This window comes from Pantherophis guttatus, chromosome 1 (genome assembly GCF_059756535.1).
Source record: "Pantherophis guttatus breed Tessera chromosome 1, ASM5975653v1, whole genome shotgun sequence".
Classification (NCBI taxonomy): Eukaryota; Metazoa; Chordata; class Lepidosauria; order Squamata; family Colubridae; genus Pantherophis; species Pantherophis guttatus.
In genome coordinates, this window is record NC_142063.1 from 348,086,017 (window position 1) to 348,106,120 (window position 20,104).

General features: G+C 49.8%; 1 protein-coding gene across 2 annotated transcripts in view; it reads left to right on the forward strand.

Annotated features, from left to right (window-relative positions):
* SEZ6 (seizure related 6 homolog) overlaps positions 1–20,104 on the forward strand; it is a 115,581-nt gene that overhangs the window by 88,260 nt on the left and 7,217 nt on the right. For both annotated transcript variants that reach the window (XM_087890486.1, XM_087890484.1), the window contains exons 5-12: positions 3,584–3,769; positions 4,278–4,446; positions 7,157–7,323; positions 7,770–7,964; positions 11,682–11,820; positions 16,822–17,018; positions 18,077–18,271; positions 19,692–19,883. In XM_087890486.1, the coding sequence (XP_087746612.1) occupies positions 3,584–3,769; positions 4,278–4,446; positions 7,157–7,323; positions 7,770–7,964; positions 11,682–11,820; positions 16,822–17,018; positions 18,077–18,271; positions 19,692–19,883 (1,440 nt within the window). The remainder of the gene's footprint in view (positions 1–3,583; positions 3,770–4,277; positions 4,447–7,156; positions 7,324–7,769; positions 7,965–11,681; positions 11,821–16,821; positions 17,019–18,076; positions 18,272–19,691; positions 19,884–20,104) is intronic.

A 20,104-nucleotide genomic window follows, 5' to 3' on the forward strand; every position in this document is an offset into this window, starting at 1 on the left:
GCACCGGCAGGGTCCCCAATGCTCTGTTGCCACATACATACACACACACACACACACATACCCCACAATAACAGCTCTAGGGGGGTGCCACAGCGCCAGGATTTTCCCTTGCAGCTGTAGAGCAATTAGCTAATTGGAAGCTCGCTAATCGCCGCAGGAGCTAATCGCTGACGCTGCCAGGTTAAAGCGGGCACCTCCGAAGAAGCAACGTCTAATGAGGAGGTAATTGGCCCCAACAATTAACACAATTTGCACAAAGCGGGGGCAGGGAGGGGGGGAGGACAGCTGTCACCGTACCTGCCTACAGATAACGTTGCCAGAGTTTCTCTGCCATCCCATCCTCCGAGGTACAGTCGTCATGCTTCACCCTGCTTGCAAAGAGAGTGGTCAGGTTCACACGATCTTACTACTCGTATTGGACAAGCGTGTTATGCCAGGTCAGGATCTCCAACCTGGTGTCCACCGGACGGGATGCATTAGAAACCCCATCTTTCCCAGTCCGCAGCGTAGGGCAGCGGTCCCCAACCTTTCCAGCTTGGCAGCCTGGCGGGAGTGGGGGGTGCGCCGTTCACACAAGTGGAGCTGTGGACGCACACGTGCATTCACCCGCTGCTTCCACAGCCCAGTTCCGAACGGGTTGTAGCCTGGTAGTGGACCACAGCCTGTGGGTTTGGGGACCCTTAGTGTAGGAGACACTGGCTTGGGATGTGAGAAAGACCTTGGGAGGCAGGATGAAAAGATGCTGACAGATAAGAGACAGCCAAGCCCTCAGCTGCATAAAGGGCAAAGAAAGAAGCTCAGAAGAATCCCTCCCTAGCTTCCTAAGCCGTGTGCACGCGTGCAAGTTGCGTGTGCGAGCAAAGCATATGCACAGAAGGTTGTGCATATGCTGGAAGGTGCGAGCAAGCGAAGCAGGCACATGCGTGTGTGTGCTCACATTTTTGGTGCGCAGCGAACCAGTGGTAAAATGTGAAACCCACCTCTGAGCTTTACAGAAATTTAGCTGATCTGATTGTGTTTCCTGTCTGGTCTCCCTGATAAGGCTGAGTTGGGGACAGAGAGAGGGGCAGGATCTCCCATTTGGAGAGGTTTGTACATAGAGGTATTTTCCTCAACTTACGACCATGATTGCGCCCCAAATTTCTGTTGCTAAGTGAGACGTTTTTTAAAAAGTGAGTTTTGCCGCCTTTTGCAGCCTTTCGTGCCACGGTTGTAAAGTGAATCACTGCAGTTGTGAATTGAATAGTCCGGTTGTTAAGTGAATCCGGCTTCCCCGTCAGAAAGTCGCAAAAGGGGATCGCCTGATCTTGCTTGGGACACAGCAACGGTCATAAATACGAGCCAGTTGCCAAGCATCTGAAGTTCGATCACATGATTCTGGGGGATGATGCAAATGGTCGTAAGTGTGGGAAATGATCACAAGTCTCTTTTTTTTCACTGCTGTTCTAACTTCGAATGGTCACTAAGCGGACTGTTGTAACCTGTATTTTTTCTCTGCAACTGACACCACCAGCTTCGGGGTGGGGGGAGGCAGGGGGCATTTTTTGTCAGAAATCTTTTTGTGAAGAGATTGCCATCAACAAGCTAGCTAAAAAAGCCAACGCAATCCTAAATTTCATGAACAGAGGGATACAATCAAGATCAAGGGAGGTACTAATACCACTCTATAAAGCCTTAGTAAGGCCACACCTAGAGTACTGAATCCAGTTTTGGTCCCCACACTATAAACAAAGGATATTGAGACTCTAGAAAAAGTGCAGAAAAGAGCAAAAAGGACAATTAAGGGACTGGAGACTAAAACATACGATGAATGGTTGCAGGAACTGGACATGGCTAGTCCAGTGAAGAGAAGGACCAGGGGAGACAGGAGAGCATCTTCCAATATTTGAGGGGCTGCCCCAGAGAGGAGGAAGGGGGTCAGGCTATTTTCCAAGGCACCTGAAAGCAAGACAAGGAATAATGGATGGAAACTGAACAAGGAGAGATTCAACTTGGAAATAAGGAGAATTTTTCTGACAGTGAGAACAATCAACCCATGGAACAGAGAAGTTGCCTTCAGAGGTTGTAGGAGCTTCATCCCTGGAGGCTTCCAAGAAGAGACTGGACCGAAATGTTGTAGGGTCTCCTACTGGGTGGGGCGTTGGACTAGATGACCTCCAATGTCCCTTCCAGCTCTGTGAATCTATCTCAAGGCAGAATCCGAGGGGCTGCCATGGTTGTTAAGGCAACGAGCCCTTGAAAAGCCGGGGAAAAAATTATAGAATCTGGGATTATAGTTTCAGATGGGAAAATTGCAGGAAGTCACTCCATGGCAGCAGGTGGCAGGTGAGTCTCTCGACAGGCAGCAACTGCAAAGGGAAAGCCTCTGTGAGGAGTTACAGGTAGTCCTTGATTTATAACAATTCGTTTAGTGACCAATCAAAGTTACCAGGGGAACGAAAAAGCAACTTATAATCTTTTTTTCACACTTACACGATCAAAATTCAGACGCTTGGCAACAGACTCGTATTTATGACTGCCGCAGTGTCCCGGAGGTGTGTGTGTGTCATGTGATCCCCTTTTGCGACCTTCCGACAAGCAAAGCCAATGGCAGAAGCCAGGTTCGCTTAACAACTGTTTGTAAAATGGGGCAGAGCAACTCTCTCACTTAGCAATGGAAATTTGGGGCTCGATACTGGTCGTAAGTTGAGGACTACCAGTATCGCATTTGCAGGCAGGAGGCACTGGGGTTCAAGCCTTGGCCTCTGCAACTTGGGTAGAGCAGACAGTCCTGGAATAGATGCCTACCTCTGACGCAACAGAGAACAAGGGATGGCGAAGAGCGCACTTGCCCAGGATGATGGGCAGGGAGGTTGTTTTAGCCATGGACTTTAGTGCTCAGGACTGACACTAAACCAGAGGTGTCAAACACAAGGCCTGCGGGCCAGATCCACCCCGCGATGCGGTTGGATCTGGCCCACGGGCCAGTCCTAGAAAATGTAAGGGGCCGTCCTGCATTGCTTCGGCCCAGTCTTCCCAATGCGAAGAGGAAACACTGGGGAGTGGCATCAAGCTGGCCACGCCCACCCAGTTGGCCACACCCACCTAGTTGGCTACGCCCACTCACCCCCCCACCCCTGAAGTCAACCACAGCCCTGATGTGGTCCTCAATGAAATTTAGTTTGATACCCCTTCACCAGCAATGAAATCCGGCCGGATCTGTCCGGCTCACGCGAACCGGTAGCACCACTGGCAGGAGGCTCCATCCATCCACTGGGACGTCATTATGTCCCATTTTTGACCCTCTGCGCATGCACAGAAGAGGCGCGCACAGTCACATTCCCGAACCGGTAGCGAAGGTAAGTGCATTGCACTAAATGAACAGCCCCCAACTTTTCAGGCACCAGGGACCAGTTCCGTGGATAGAGGTTTTTCCACGGACTGGAGGGAGCGTAGTTTCGCGTGCTGCCTGAATCCCGCAGATGGGACTTTGCTTGTTTGCGTGGACCGGGTTCTGGCACATCGCGGCCCAGTGCTGATCCACAGACTGGGGATTGGGGATGCCTCCATTAAACTACTGTCCATGTCTCTCCTCTGTGTCCAGCGTACTTGCTCAGCTGTGTCTTCCCTGTGCGGCCCGCGTACGGCGACGTCTCTGTGACCAGCACTCACCCGGGGGGCCAAGCGTGCTTCTCCTGCGTCGTCGGGTACCAGTTGGTGGGGAAGCCCTGCCTGGCATGCCTCAATGCCACCCATCCCTTCTGGAGCAGCCAGGAGCCCACCTGCATTGGTGAGTCAGCCAGAGATGGGGCAGCAGAGCAGGGGAGGGGGTGTCCCATGCCAGACCTGGACCCCAACTCGCGTTGCCTGTCAGCTGTCACCTTACACTTGCTGTGCTTCGCTGTTACACAATGACAGAGTGCCATGAATTGTGGGGACGGGGGATGAGGAAGGTGATGCTTGGGGAATCGAAAGTAGAGACTGTACTACCTCGAGACTCTGCCTCAAGGTCACCCAGCTGGAAAAAGAAGGGAGCTGCATACCAGGCAGTGCTCAGAGTGACCATTATGAAAACATTTTGCATGCTTGATTGGTTACAGTGGGGTGGGCAGCGAGGGACAGTTAGAGGGTGGAAAAGTAGAACTTAGGGATTTTGCCGCGCGAGTCTCAGTTCTGGTTTTGCTCTCCTGCAATATATTTTATCTCTAATAAAATTATATCTTCTCAACAAATGGAGCCAAGGAGGAGTTCAGGTTCTGGGGCAGTCTGATATTGCCCATTCCATGCTCTTCTTGCAGCGGCATGCGGAGGCGTGATCCAGAATGCCACCACCGGACGCATCGTGTCGCCAGGCTTCCCGGCCAACTACAGCAACAACCTCACTTGCCACTGGGTGCTGGAGGCGCCCCCCGGGCAGCGGCTGCACCTGCATTTCGAGAAAGTCTCCTTGGCAGAGGACGACGACAGGTGAGCCCTCGGAGGATGGGAGGGCAAACGATGGGGGGGCTGCAGAGGGGTTCTGTTTAGACTGGTGGTTTACTAGGACCTTGGCTGCTTTCTCACCACAGCCCCTTGAGGTAGATTAAGGTGAAACAGAGTGCACCTTGCTGACTGGGGAATTCTGGGAGTGGAAGTCCTCCCCTCTTAAAGCATGGCTGGCTGGGGATTCTGGGAGTTGGAGTCCATTCCTCTTAATGCATGGCTGGCTGGGGGATTCTGGGAGTGGAAGTCCTCCCCTCTTAAAGCATGGCTGGCTAGGGGATTCTGGGAGTGGAAGTCCTCCCCTCTTAAAGCATGCTGGCTGGGGATTCTGGGAGTGGAAGTCCTCCCCTCTTAAAGGATGCTGGCTGGGGATTCTGGGAGTGGAAGTCCTCCCCTCTTAAAGCATGCTGGCTGGGGATTCTGGGAGTGGAAGTCCTCCCCTCTTAATGCATGGCTGGCTGGGGAATTCTGGGAGTGGAAGTCCTCCCCTCTTAAAGGATGCTGGCTGGGGAATTCTGGGAGTGGAAGTCCTCCCCTCTTAAAGCATGGCTGGCTAGGGGATTCTGGGAGTGGAAGTCCTCCCCTCTTAAAGCATGCTGGCTGGGGATTCTGGGAGTTGGAGTCCATTCCTCTTAATGCATGGCTGGCTGGGGGATTCTGGGAGTGGAAGTCCTCCCCTCTTAAAGGATGCTGGCTGGGGGATTCTGGGAGTGGAAGTCCTCCCCTCTTAAAGCATGGCTGGCTAGGGGATTCTGGGAGTGGAAGTCCTCCCCTCTTAAAGCATGGCTGGCTAGGGGATTCTGGGAGTGGAAGCCCACCCCTCTTAAAGCATGGCTGGCTAGGGGATTCTGGGAGTTGGAGTCCACCCCTCTTAAAGCAGGCTGGCTGGGGGATTCTGGGAGTGGAAGCCCACCCCTCTTAAAGCTGCCAAGGTCAAGAAACCTGTTTTAGGGCAATGGCATTGCCAGTCTACAACATGGAGGGTGACTGGTCAAGAGCTGCCCCTCCCCCTGAGACAGCTTTCATCCTAATCAGATTAATCATCTCAGCACCTCATTGGGGCATCCACGGAGGGGTGGGTAAAACAATGAAGATGCTCTCCACTGCCATGTACAGATAGTCCTTGATTTACAACCATTCATTTAGTGACTATTTGAATCGAAAAAGGCACTTAAAAAATGATTTACGGCCGCTTTTCACACTTACAACTATTGCAACATCCCCATCGTTACGTGATCAGAATTCGTCTGCTTGGCAACTGGCTCATATTTATGACGGTTGCAGCGTCCCAGGATTGTGTCATCCCCTTCTGGCAAGAAAAGTCAACGGGGAAACCCGATTCACTTAACGACTGTGTGACTCACTGAACAATGGCAGGGATTGACCCGACTACTGTGGCGAGAAAGGTCGTAAAACGGGGCAAAACTGCAGCTGTCATGCTTAGCATGGAAAGTTCGGCCTCAATTGCGGTCGTAAGTCGAGGACTACCTGTAATCAAACTGGGGTTTTTTAACGCATTGCAACACACGTAAGCGAGGGGCAAATTGCACGGCTGTGGGCCCCATTTTGGACCCTGTCGGCTGCCCCAAATCTTGGAATCAGGGGTGAAATCTAATTTTTTTTTGCTACCAGTTCTGTGGGCATGGCTTAATTATGGGCGGAGCTTGGTGGTAAGGTGACTGGGTGGGTGTGGCCAAGTCAATGTGACTTCTTTGCCCTTTTTTAACCTACAAAACACAACACAACACAACTGGCTCACCCACAATGTAAAAGCAGCTGTGCTAGACCCAAAATGGCCCCTGCAACAAGCAGGAACCTCACACAGCCACAAAAAGCCCAAAAAACCAACTTTCACACTTTACACACACAAAATTCCACATACAGCTTTGTGAGATTTTGTGTGTTTGTGTAGTTAGAGTGAAACATTACAGAAACACACTAAATCTCAGAAAGCTGCACAAATATTATTTTATTTTTATTTATTTTTATTTTTATATAAAAGCAGCTAAATTTAAAACTTCCTAAACTTTAAATGGCTAGGTCTAAAAAAAAGAACAACTAAAAAAAAACCCCAATTAACTATTTTTTAAAGCTCCCAAAGGGGAAAAAAACTTACCCAATAGAACAGGGGTCTCCAACCTTGGCAACTTTAAGACTTGTGGACTTCAACTCCCAGAATTCCTCAGACAGCTTTGCTGGGAGTTGAAGTCCACAAGTCTTAAAGTTGCCAAGGTTCGAGACCCCTGCAATAAGAAGGCACAAGGCAGGCAGGAAGGCAGGCAGGCAGATAGAGCTGCTCACCGATGAGCTTGATTGCAGGCAGAGAGATTCAGTTGCTTGCTGATGCAATGGATTGCAGGTATTACAGCAAGCGAAGCAAGGCAGGCATTGCAACCAGCAGCTAAGGTAAGCAAGCTGGAAGTTTGGGGGGGGGATTTTTGCTAGTTAGCAGGCAACGCAGCTGGGATCGTCAGAGCTTGGTTCGTCAGAGCCATTTAAAGGGGAAAAAAGGCTCTGATGATCGCACGGCTCAGCTGGGCATAGAGGGCAGGGGCAGGGATTTTTGCTACCGGTTCTCCGAACTGCCCGCCGCCATCACTACTCGCCCGAGCCGGTCCGAACCGGGAGCATTCACCCCTGCTTGGAATCCTTGAGACCCTCAGGAAGGAAATCTGCCCCTCCCTCTTCGTTGCAGGCTGATCATCCGTAACGGCAACAACATCGAGGCGCCCCCGGTGTACGACTCGTACGAGGTCGAGTATCTGCCCATCGAGGGGTTGGCCAGCACCAGCCGTGGCTTCTTCGTCGAGTTTTCCACAGATAGTGGCGGCGTGGCTGCCGGGGTGGCCTTGCGCTATGAAGGTAAGTGGCCAAGAAGAGCTGGGATCCCCCCCAGGTGTCTTCCCCAAGGCCCCCCCTTGGATGACAATTGCAGCGGGTTGGACTAAAACAGGGATCTCCAACCTTGGCAACTTTAAGACTTGTGGACTTCAACTCCCAGAATTCCTCAGCCAGCTTTGCTGGCTGAGGAATTCTGGGAGTTGAAGTCCACAAGTCTTAAAGTTGCCAAGGTTGGAGAGCTGGCTGAGGAATTCTGGGAGTTGAAGTCCACAAGTCTTTAAGTTGCCAAGGTTGGAGACCTCTGGACTAGAAGACTTCCAAGGTCCCTTCTCTTGAACCTGTTACCCTTCCCAGCTTCAACTGTGGTGGCTGAGGCTGATGGGAACTGTAGTCCGGCAACCAGCCGGGGCCAGCCCTGCTAAAAGAAGGAGACCAAGCCCTCCTTCTCCCTGCTCTGCCCTTTGCAGCTTTCCGGCCCGGTCACTGCTACGAGCCCTTCGTCAAGTACGGGAACTTCACCTCCAGCAACGGGAGCTACAAAGTGGGCACCACCGTGGAGTTCACCTGTGAGCCCGGCTACACCCTGGAGCAAGGCTCGGTCATCATCGAGTGCGTGGATCCCTCCAACCCCCAGTGGAACGAGACGGAGCCGGCCTGCCGAGGTGAGAGATGGGGAAGGAGGGACGGCTGGTGGAAATGACAAGAATTGGTTCCCTTGTGGCTACATAAGGATTCTAGGCTGGTGCCTCTTTTGACTCCACCCCCCTCTCCCCCAGGATTTGCCACTCCTTCTCTTACACTTCTTTCCTACTAATCTTTTTTTCTTTCCCTTCCTTCCTTCCTTCTTTTCCTTCTTTCTCCCTCTATCTCCTTCCCTCCTCCCTTCCTCTCTATATTTCCTTCCTGCCTTCCTTCTTTTCATTCTTTCTCTCTCTATCTCCTTCCCTCCTCCCTTCCTCTCTATATTGCCTTCCTGCCTTCCTGCCTTCCTTCTTTTCATTCTTTCTCCCTCTATCTCCTTCCCTCCTCCCTTCCTGTCTATATTGCCTTCCTGCCTTCCTGCTTTCCTTCTTTTCATTCTTTCTCCCTCCTTTCCCCTCTATATTTTCTTCCTTCCTTCCCATCTTCCTTCCTCCTTTCCTTCCTGCCTTCCTTCCTTCCTTCTTTTCATTCTTTCTCCCTCTATCTCCTTCCCTCCTCCCTTCCTCTCTATATTTCCTTCCTGCCTTCCTTCTTTTCATTCTTTCTCTCTCTATCTCCTTCCCTCCTCCCTTCCTCTCTATATTGCCTTCCTGCCTTCCTTCCTTCCTTCTTTTCATTCTTTCTCCCTCTATCTCCTTCCCTCCTCCCTTCCTCTCTATATTTCCTTCCTGCCTGCCTTCCTTCCTTCTTTTCATTCTTTCTCCCTCTATCTCCTTCCCTCCTCCCTTCCTCTCTCTATTTCCTTCCTGCCTTCCTTCTTTTCATTCTTTTCCCTCCTTTCCCCTCTATATTTTCTTCCTTCCTTCCCATCTTCCTTCCTCCTTTCCTTCCTGCCTTCCTTCCTTCCTTCCTTCTTTTCATTCTTTCTCCCTCTATCTCCTTCCCTCCTCCCTTCCTCTCTCCATTTCCTTCCATCCATCTATCCAGCCAGCCAGCCAGCTGTATTGTCAGGTGCAAAAGACCAGATCCACCTGTGAAGATTCCACTAAACTGATTTATTGCTAAAAGCCTAAGCATAGGAATCTTCTCAATTCACGGTGGGCGCCTTCTAAGGGTTGGATAAGGGTGAATGGAATTCACAGGGCTGGATTTAATCCGCTTGCAGCTACTTAGGGATTCTAGGATGATGCCTCTTTTAACTCCGCCGCCAGCTTCTGTCATTCCTTCTCCAACACTTCTTTCCTTCTTCTTCCTTCCTTCCTTTATTTTACTTTATTTTATTTTATTTTATTTTATTTTATTTTATTTTATTATTTTATTTTATTTTATTATTATTTTATTATTATTTTATTTTATTTTATTTTATTATTTTATTTTATTTTATTATTTTATTTTATTTTATTATTTTATTTTATTTTATTTTATTTTATTCAATTTATATACCGCCCTACTCCTGAAGGACTCAGGGCGGTGAACAGCCACACGATAAAAATACATCATACAAAAGTTAAAAACCAATTAAAAGTACATTAAATAATTTTGGCCCAAAAAACGAATTTAAAAACACCCAATTTGTATAAAACTTACAAGCAAATTAAAAGGGAGAGTTAAGCCAGTCCAGCCTGCTGGAATAAAAATGTTTTGGGGGCACGGCGGAAAGTGAGTCCTTCCCTTCCTTCTCTCCCTCCCTCCCTTTTCATCATTCCTTCTTTCCTTCCTTCCCGCCTTCCTTTCTTCCTCTTTTTTCTATTTTTCCTCCCTCCATTTCCTCCCTCCCTTCCTGGCACGAAAGACCAGGTCCACACCTGAAGCTCCAATTAAACTGATTTATTGCTCAAAGCCTCCGTTCAGGAATCCTCTCGGCATCCGCTAGGAGTTATATGAGGATCCACAGCACTCAAGAGAGAGCCTGATTGTGACTACGCAGGAATTCTAGGCTGATGCCTCTTTTAACTCTGCCCCCAGATTTCTGCCAAACTCCTGGAGAAGAAAAAAACGCAATAAATCGCTTTTAAATGAAATTATTTTTACCTACAGGTAGTCCTCGACTTACAACAGTTCATTTAGTGACCATTCAAAGTTACATCCCTGAAAAAAGTGACTTATGACCATTTTTACATGTATGTCCGTGCATCAGCCCCATGGCCATGTGATCAAAATTCAGACGCTTGTCAACTAACTGACTTGTATTTATGACGGGTTGCAAAGTTCCAGGGTCTCACGAAGCCCTTTTGTGACCTTCTGATGAGCAAAGTCAACAGGGAAGCCAGATTCACTTAACAACCGAGTTACTAGTGTAACAACTGCAATTATTCACTTAACAACTGTGGCAAGAAAGCTTGTAACACAGGCAAACCTCACTTAACAAATGTCTCACTTAGCAACATCAGTTTTGGGCTCAATGATGGTCGTAAGTTGAGGATTACCTGTGTTTATTAACAGGTGCTTCAAAAAGTCCTTGACTTATGATCAGAGCTGGGGCCCGAATTTTGGTTGCTAAGCCATCAAGCGAGATGTCACATATGCAGGGCGTCCAACTTATGACCGGTCACTTAGCGACCGTTCAATGATATGACAAACCCCCCAAAGTTATGACCCTCTCCCCCATAGTCACCTGGTCACTTTTGGGGTGCTCGTCGACCAGCCCACATTTACATCGATCACATCACCACGATTTACCATGTTTTTCACGAGAAACCAGAGTTTAGTTCCAATTTACAGCAAAAAACCCACAACACCCATTGTAGACAATGGGTTCGTTTAACAACCGAGGGATCTGTTAAACAATCCCGGTGTTGGCTTCACAACCGCCACAAAACAAGGCCATAAAATCAGGTCGGTCGCTTAATGACACGCTGAATGATCAGCACAACTTACGACCATAATGCCAACCTCAATAACAGTCATAAATCAAGGACTATGTGTACCCTGTACGTACAATGTAATGTAGTACAGGTGATCCTCGGCTTACGACCACAAATGAGCCCCAAAATTTATGTTGCTAAGTGAGACATTTGTTCAGAGAGTTTTGCCCCGTTTTAAGACCTTTCTCGCCCCAGTTGTTAAGTGAATCATTGCAGTGGTTAAGTTAGTTGCACGGTTGTTAAGTGAATCTGACTTCGCCATTGACTTCGTTTGACAGACGGTCGCAAAAGGGGATCATGTGACCCTGGGACACTCCAACTGTCATAAGTATGAGTCAGCCGGGCTGGCTTGATCCCATCCTCTCAGTTTTAATTGAATTCGGTTTTAATTGGGTTGTTTTTAAATCTTGGGCTGAAATTATCTAATTGTTTTTTAAACTGTTTTTAAATTTTATATGCAATGTTTTATCTCGGCTGTACACCGCCCTGAGTCCCGAAGGAGAAGGGCGGTATAGAAATAAAATTAAATATAAATATAGTTGCCAAGCGCCTGAATTTTTATCACGTGACTATGGAGATTCTGCAACCGTCGTAAGTGTGAAAAATGGCCCTAAGTCATTTTTTCCAGTGCTGTTGTAACTCCGAACGGTGACTCTGGAACGGTCATAAGTCGAGGACTGCCTTATGTAGAAAAACGTTTCTCTACCTGAGGCAGTCCTCGACTTATGACCGTTCCATTGAGTGACCGTTCGGAGTTCGCTTGCACTGAATTTTAAAATAAAAAACTACCGGAAGAAAGTCAGACAAGGATCTAAAAACCCAGCATTGGCAATGCCCACGCATGACCTTTTTCTCACGTGTGTCCCCCAACAGCGGTGTGCAGCGGGGAGATCACGGATGCATCCGGAGTGGTTTTGTCCCCCAACTGGCCCGAACCGTACGGAAAGGGGCAGGATTGCATCTGGGGCGTCCATGTGGAAGAGGACAAGCGCATCATGTTGGACATACGTGTGTGAGTGGACTGCTTCTCTCTTCCCCTCTTTCGCACCCAGGCCCAGCTCTCCTGAAGGCAGGCCAACCAACAGAATTGCAACCCAGGGCCCCCACGAACAAGTAGTCCTGGGTTTACGACTGCCGTCGAGCCCAGAATTTCCATTGCTAAGCAAGCCAGTTTTTAAATCATGGTGGCGCAGTGGTTAGAAGGCAGCATTGCAGGTTAACTCACTGCCCGCTGCCAGCAGTTCGATCCTCACTGGCTTAAGGTCGATTTAGCCTTCCGTCTTTCTGAGGTGGGTAAAATGAGGACCCAGGTTGTTGGGGGCAAGAGGCTGACTCTGTCAACCGCTCTGAGAGGGCTGTAGAGCACTGTGAAGTGGGGTATAAGTCTAAGCACTATTGTTTGGGAAGGAAGGAAGGAAGGAAGGAAGGAAGGAAGGAAGGAAGGAAGGAGGAAGGAAGATGGGAAGGAAGGAAGATGGGAAGGAAGGAAGGTAGGTAGGTAAGAGAAGGAAGAGGAGGGAAGGAAGGAGGGTGGGGGGAAGTATATAAGAGAGAAGGGGGGAAGGGAAGGGAAGGAAGGAAGGGGAAGGGGAGGAAGGAAGGAAGGAAAGGAAGGGAGGAAGATGGGAAGAAAGAAAGAAGGAAGGTAGGTAGTTAGGTAAGAGAAGGAAGGAAGGAAGGTAGGTAGGAAGGAAGGAAGGAAGGAAGGAAGATGGGAAGGAAGGAAGGTAGGTAGGTAGGTAAGAGAAGGAAGAGGAGGGAGGGAAGGAAGGAGGGAGGAGGGAAGTATATAAGTACAGAGAAGGGAGGGAAGGGAAGGGGAGGAAGGAAGGAAGGAAGGGAAGGAAGGAGGGAGGGAAGGAAGGAAGGAAAGGAGGAAGGAAGATGGGAAGAAGGAAAGAAGGTAGGTAGGTAGGTAAGAGAAGGAAGGAAGGAAGGTAGGTAAGAGAAGGAAGGAAGGTAGGAAGGAAGGAAGGAAGGAAAGGAGGAAGGAAGATGGGAAGAAGGAAAGAAGGAAGGTAGGAAGGAAGGAAGATGGGAAGGAAGGAAGGTAGGTAGGTAGGTAAGAGAAGGAAGAGGAGGGAGGGGAAAGGAAGGAAGGAAGGAAGGAAAGGAGGAAGGAAGATGGGAAGAAGGAAAGAAGGAAGGTAGGTAGGTAAGAGAAGGAAGGAAGGTAGGAAGGAAGGAAGGAAGGAAAGGAGGAAGGAAGATGGGAAGAAGGAAAGAAGGAAGGTAGGTAGGTAGGTAAGAGAAGGAAGGAAGGAAGGTAGGTAGGTAAGAGAAGGAAGGAAGGTAGGAAGGAAGGAAGGAAAGGAGGAAGGAAGATGGGAAGAAGGAAAGAAGGAAGGTAGGTAGGTAGGTAAGAGAAGGAAGGAAGGTAGGAAGGAAGGAAGGGAGGGAGGGAGGAAGGAAGGAAGGTAGGTAGGTAGGTAAGAGAAGGAAGAGGAGGAGGGAAGGAAGGAGGGAGGGGGGAGTATGTAAGTAGAGAGAAGGGAGGGAAGGGAAGGGAAGGGAAGGAAGGAAGAGGAAGGGGAGGAAGGAAGGAAGGAAGGGGAAGGGAAGGAGGAAGGAAGATGGGAAGGAAGGATGGAAGGAAGGAAGAGAGGAAGGAAAGGGGGAAGAAGGTGGGAAGGTAGGTAGGTAGGTAAGAGAAGGAAGAAGGAAGGAGGGAGGGGAAGTATATAAGTAGAGAGAAGGGAGGGAGGAGGGAAGGAAGGGAAAGGGAAGAAGGAAGGAAGGAAGGAAGGAAGGAAGGAAGGAAGGAAGGAAGGAAGGAAGGAAGGAAGGGAAAATGAGGGGAAGGAAAGAAAGAAGGAATGAGGAAAGCGGGGAAATGAGAAGGAAGGAAGCTGTAGTGGCACAGCTGTTACAATGCAGCATTTCACGCTGACTCTGCCAACTGCCAACAGTTCAATCCTGACCAGCTTGAGTTTGACTCAGCCTTCTGTCCTTCCGAGGTCGGGAAAATGAGGACCCAGGTGCGGGGAGGGGGGGGTCAATAGGCTGGCTCTGTAAACCGCTTAGAGGGGGCTGTAAAAAACTGTGAAGCGGTATATAAGTCAAAGCACTATTGCTTGGGAAGGAAGGAAGGAAGGAGAGGGAGGGGAAAGGAAGGAAAGGAAGGAAGGAAGGAAGGAAGGAAGGAAGGAAGGAAGGAAGGAAGGAAGGAAGGAAGGAAGGAAAGATGGGGAGGAGGAGAAAAGAAGGGAGGGATGAGGGAAGGGCAACTTGCCTCTAGAACAGTGTTTCTCAACCTTGGAAGCTTGAAGATGGGTGGACTTCAACTCCCAGAATCCCCCAGCCAGCAGCGCTGGCTGGGGGATTCTGGGAGTTGAAGTCCACCCATCTTCAAGCTACCAAGGTTGAGAAACACTGCTCTAGAAGCTGGGCTGCCCCATGTGCGCTCATCTGGGCCGAGACCAGGAATAGGAGTTGCCCAGGGGCGTGCACGCGCCAGAGAACGTACTCGCGGTACATGCACACGTGGCGATCGTCTGACCAAGCCCACACGCTCAGGCTGGAGAATGGAAGACCAGCCCTTCCGGTTTCCGGCACTGATGCCAACACAAAGGCAGCTGATCATCGTGTGCGCATATGTGCCGGAAACATGGAAGAGGAACAGGGGACGCTGCGTGTGCCAGGCGACATGGCTCCGTGTGCCACTTTGGGCACGCGTGCCATAGGTTCCCCATCACGGGACTAGAAGATTTCTTTGCTATTCTGTTCTTTGATGATGCCGGGACTGGAGGCTAAAAGATACGATGGACGGTTGCAGAAACTGGACCTGTCTAGTCTAGTGAAGAGAAGAGAAGGGGAGACAGGAGAGCATCTTCCAATAGTTGAGGGGCTGCCACAAAGAGTTGGGGGGTCAAATTGTTGTCCAAAAAAACAGAAGGCAGGACAAGAAGCAACGGACGGAAACTAATCAAGGAGAGAAAAACCCTTTTTTTCTTTTAAATGCCTCTGACGATCCCAGCTGAGTTGCCTGATCGGCAGAGGCTTTTTTTCTTTTAAATGCCTCTAATGATCAGGCAACTCAGCTTGCATCGTCAGAGGCATTTAAAAGAAAAAAAAGCCTCTGCCGATCAGGCAACTCAGCTGGGATCGTCAGAGGCATTTAAAAGAAAAAAAGGGTTTTTTTCTTTGAAAAGCCTTTGAGGATCCCAGCTGAGCCACGCAATCATCAGAGGCTTTTTTTTTTACTTTTAAAAGCATTTTTTCAGCTGAAGAGGTTGTAGAAAAAATGCTTTTAAAAGTAAACCAAAAAAAGCCTCTGATGATTGTGCGGCTCAGCTGGGCAGGGGGAGGGGGGGGCAGGGATTTTTGCTACCGGTTCTCCGAACCACCCGCCACCATCGCTACCGGATCGGGTGATCCAGTCCGAACTGGGAGCATTTCACCCCTGCTCCAGAAGTTGTGGGTGCTTCAACACTGGAGGTTTTTAAGAAGAGATTGGAGAACTATTTGTCTGAAATGGTCTAGTGCAGTGAAGGCTAACCTTTTTGCCGTTGCATGCCAAAAGCGGGCGGGGAGCGTGGGGTGTGTGTGTCATGCGCATGCATGCCCACACCCATAATTCAGTGCCCCCCGCGCATATGCATGCGACACCCCCCCCCCACGCTTTTGGTGCGCGATGACAAAAAGGTTACCAGTGAGCCCAGTAGGCCCATTTTTTTGCCCTCCCCAGGCTCCAGGGACTTTCTTTGAGTCTGGGGAGGGTGAAAATGGCCTTCCCCACCCCTCCGGAGGCTGGAAACAGCTTGGAGAAGTGAAGGTTGTTTACGCCAACGTGGGTCAGAAATACACGCATGTTTGGCACCTGGTGCGGCCTAGCTAGGCCCACCACACATGGCAACACCCCAACCCAGATGACAAACTCAATTTGCTTTCTTTGGGGGGGGGAAAACGAGATAACGTGAGAAAAGGCAACTTGACAATGTTGGGTTGAAAGGAGACATTGAGAGGAATGGAGACAGACAGATTCAGCCGTCCTTCATGGAAAGAATTCCCCCCCCCCTTTCCTTCCTTCTGTTGTGGTCCGCCAGCAGCCCGCGGAACTGGCAGCGGAGTCGGACAGTGAGGAGGCTGGGGAGGAACATGGGCCAGTCCTGGAGTCCGGGGAAGGCTCGGACGAGGGCTCTGCGTCGGAGGCAGAGATGGGGCCAGGGCCATCGGGGAGTGATGCGTGGACTCCGGAGCCTCCAGAGTTGGACATCGGAGAGGCAGAGGAACAGGAGGAGCCTGTTCCTAGTGCGCGCATGCGCAGAGCTGCCAGAAGGCACAAACAGTTAAAACAAAAGGGACGACTCAGGAGTAAGGCCTGGAGATGATTGGCCCCTCCCATAAGGCTTAAAAGAGGAGCAAAGGCACGTGGGCCCTTTGCAGGAAAGCAACGTTGTTAATTCTGTTCCCGGTCGGCATCTTTGTTTGTTTCTGGACTCCGTGTGGCTTTGCCAGGTAGGTCTTTGACAGAGTGTCAAGGGAGATAAAAGTTGGTGATTATCCCAAAGAACTTTTTGCAACTAATTGGGACTCAGCTGTGAATGAACGTAATTCACAGCTGTTGCAATAAAAGAGGTTTTTGGGACTACTCGTGTGTTTTACTGACTCAGGAAGCCCAGGTCACGACACCTTCTGCTTTCTTTGACAGATTTCCCTCCCTTTGTGGATGCCACGAAAGAGGGAAATCTGGGACCAGCTGATAAAGAGTCTTATTAATAGGATATTTGTAGCTCGGGGTTGAACTGTGGGGTCCTTGGTGCTCTCTGAGCTGGGTTGTTTCCTTGCAGACGTTTCATGACCCAATTAGGTAACATCATCAGTACTAGTAGTGGGTGGGGGGGAATGGGGATCCAGGCTGAGAAAAATACAGAATAAAATCCAATTTATAAGCAAATTATTGGATTTTCTTCCTCGCAATTTGCTACCAACGTGTCTAAGGGCCCCCTTGTTGAGGCAGCCTCCTTTCCTCCCCCCTCCCGGATTTCCCCCTCCCCCCCGCTTGTCCTTAAAGGTTGCGCCTTGGCAAAGGGGACACGCTGACCTTCTACGACGGGGACGACCTGACGGCCCGCATCCTGGGCCAGTATTCTGGCTCCCACCGGCATTTCCAGCTCTTCACCTCCATGGCTGACGTCACCGTCCAGTTCCAGTCGGATCCCGGGAGCAGCTCCGTGGGTTACCGGCACGGTTTCATCATCCATTTCGCCGGTAAGCGGAGCAGCTGCCTTCCCTGGAGACCCTCCGAACAGCCTTCGTAGCTCAGCTTCCAACTGTCAGGTTTCGATGCTATCACAAAATAAATGACTTTCCAAACTGCCGATCTTTGAGGAAATTTTCTCTTTATGGAGCATAGTGATCTGTCCCTGGCTCTTTCGCGGTCAGCACTGACCTCTGCCCCCCAAGCCTTCCCTTTCCGATCCCCAATTCTCTGCGTCTCATTGGCTATCTTCCAAGCCACTCTCCTCATCCCATCTCCGTCAGATCACAGGAATGTCCCCCCCTCCTCCCATCTCAGAGGAAACAGAATCTTCAAAGGAATTAAGTAGGCAAAAGTTCAAGCTTCTCCTCTCCTTTCATATGTCAGCGCTGGAACGCTGACACCAACATGCGGGGGGAGGGAGGGGCACATTGAAATTACAGGTAGTCCTTGACTTACGACCACAATGGAGCCGAAATAAATTAGTAAAAGGTCGCTTTACAACCGTTCTTGCCTCAGTTGTTAAGTGAATCACTGGTTGTTAACTTAGGAACACGGTTATTAAGTGAATCTGTCTTCCCCATTGACCTCCTGGCCAGCGAAGTCAATGAGGAAGCCAGATCCATTTAACAACCGTGTCCCTGACTTAACCACTGTGGCAAGAAACATCATAATTAAATTGGATTAAATTTGGATTAAATTATGATTTTATTGTACTTGTTTCTTAACTTGTGTTCGCCGCCCTGAGTCCTTTGGGAGAAGGGCGGCATATAAAACAAATTAAAAAAAATAAAAATTAAATAAATAAATAAATAAATAATGTGGGGCTCAACTCACTTAACAACTGCCCCGCTTAGCAACGGAGATTTTGGGCACAACTGTTGTCGTAAGCCGAGGACTACCTGGATATCTTTGGAAACCCAGTTGAGGCAGCAAGGAGAGGGAGCTTCCCATTGGGGGCAGGGCTGGGTTAAAAGGGGCTCTCGTCCCCCGTCCCCGTCCCCCCAGTCCAAAATCGGATGCCAAAGGACCTCTCACCAGCCTCCCTTTCGGTCTTCTTCCCTGGCAGAGGTTCCCCGCAACGACACCTGTCCGGAGCTGCCAGAAATTCCCAACGGCTGGAAGACGACCTCGCACCCGGAGCTGATCCACGGGGCAGTGGTTACCTATCACTGCTACCCCGGCTACGAGTTGGTGGGCACCGAGCTCCTGATGTGCCACTGGGATTTGGTGTGGAGTGGGGACCTGCCCTCCTGCCAGAGAGGTAAGGGGGGGGAAGGTCTGGGGCTAGGAGGGGGGGAGGAGGAGGAGGAGGAGGGAGGAGGAACTCTGCATGCCCGATTTAGAGTCTTCCCCAGGAGAATCTTCCTGACTTAGAAGGAAGGAGGGGGGATCCCAATGGCAGAAGGATTCTGGGGGGGTCTCCAATAGCCGGTCCATCTGGGTGGGGGGGACATTTCCGTAAAGCTCCTCCATTGTGCTTGTAAAACCACTTTTGACTTGATGTTGGGCGTGTTAAGAGCTCCCCCTACTGGCTGATGAGGGGATCGTTGTTAAGTCTGGCATATCCAAAGGAGGCGATGGGAAAACAGCGTTCTGCTTAATGACTGACCGCTGCCAAAAATATTATCAAATCCCATTTTATGACCGTCACAAGGCATGTCCATGACGGGCAGGCTCCGTTATTGTTGTCTGTACACATTCACTTTTTCTTGCTTCGTTTTATCCTGACGCTTTAAATCAGAGGTCTTTAAACTTGGCAGCTTTAAGACTTGTGGACTTCAACTCCCAGAATTCTCCAGCCAGCAGAGCTGGCTGGAGAATTCTGGGAGTTGAAGTCCACAAGTCTTAAAGCTGCCAAGTTTAAAGACCTCTGCTTTAAGGATAAGGGATCCTTGATTTACAACGATTTCTTTAGTGACGGCACTGAAGAAAGTGACTTAGGATCCTTGTTCACACTTACGACTGTTACAGCCTCCCTGTGGTCAGAGGAGCAAAATCCAGGTGCTGGGCAACTGACTTGTCTTTATGACGGTTGCAGTGTCCCGAGGTCACGTGATCTCCTTTTTGCGACCGTCTGACCGTCCATGGGGAAGCCAGATTCACTTAACGACTATGGTCCTAACTTAACAACAGCAGGGATTCACTTAACAACTGTTTCAAGAAAGGTTGTATGGGGCATTTAACAACTGTCTCACTTAGCAACAGAATTTTTGCACTCAATAGTGTCATAAGCTGAGGACTACCTGTGTGTGTGTGTGTGTGTGTGTGTGTGTGTGTGTGTGTGTGTGTGTGTGTGTATAGATATAGCTATATATCTGAAATAGAATAGGTTATCCTGTTTGAGCAGGGGGCTGGACTAGAAGACCTCCCTGGTCCCTTCCAGCTCTATTTTGTGTGTGTGTGTGTGTGTGTGTGTGTGTGTACGTACGTACCGGTATATATATGTGTGCATTTGTATATGTGAGAGTATACACACACATATATATAAAATAATTCCAGGTCATAAATGGATTATGGGCGTAAATCGAGGACTGCTTCTAAAAGATGGGGGGGGTCTGCGTAGCCCTTCCAGAGCCTTCTTAGCGCAGACCCCTCCCAATAAGGCAACAGCTTCCCCCTCTGCCCCGGGGGGTGTGTGTCTCCCCCTGCCCGCCTACCAGTTCCCTCTTTGTCTCTCTTAGTGACCGCTTGTCCAGACCCCGGAGACGTGGAGCACAGCCGTCGCGTGGTCTCCGCCAACAAATTCCCGGTGGGCTCCGCCATCCAGTTCCTCTGCGACAAAGGCTACCTCCTGGCCGGCACCGGGGAAATCGTCTGTCACGATCGGTCGGCCGGCGGTCCCAAGTGGAGTGACCGGCTGCCCAAATGCATCCGTAAGCTGAGTCTGGGGTCTTCCACCCAGGAGGAGGGCGAGAGGCTAGCCAGGGGGCAGAGGTCAAAGAAAGACAGGCAGTTCTCGACTTATGACCATTTATTCATTTAGTGACCGTCTGAAGTTACTTGAAAAAAGTGACTTATGACTGTTTTTCACTCTTACGACAGTTGCAGCATCCCACGTGGTCATGTGATCAAAATTCAGACATTTGGCATCTGA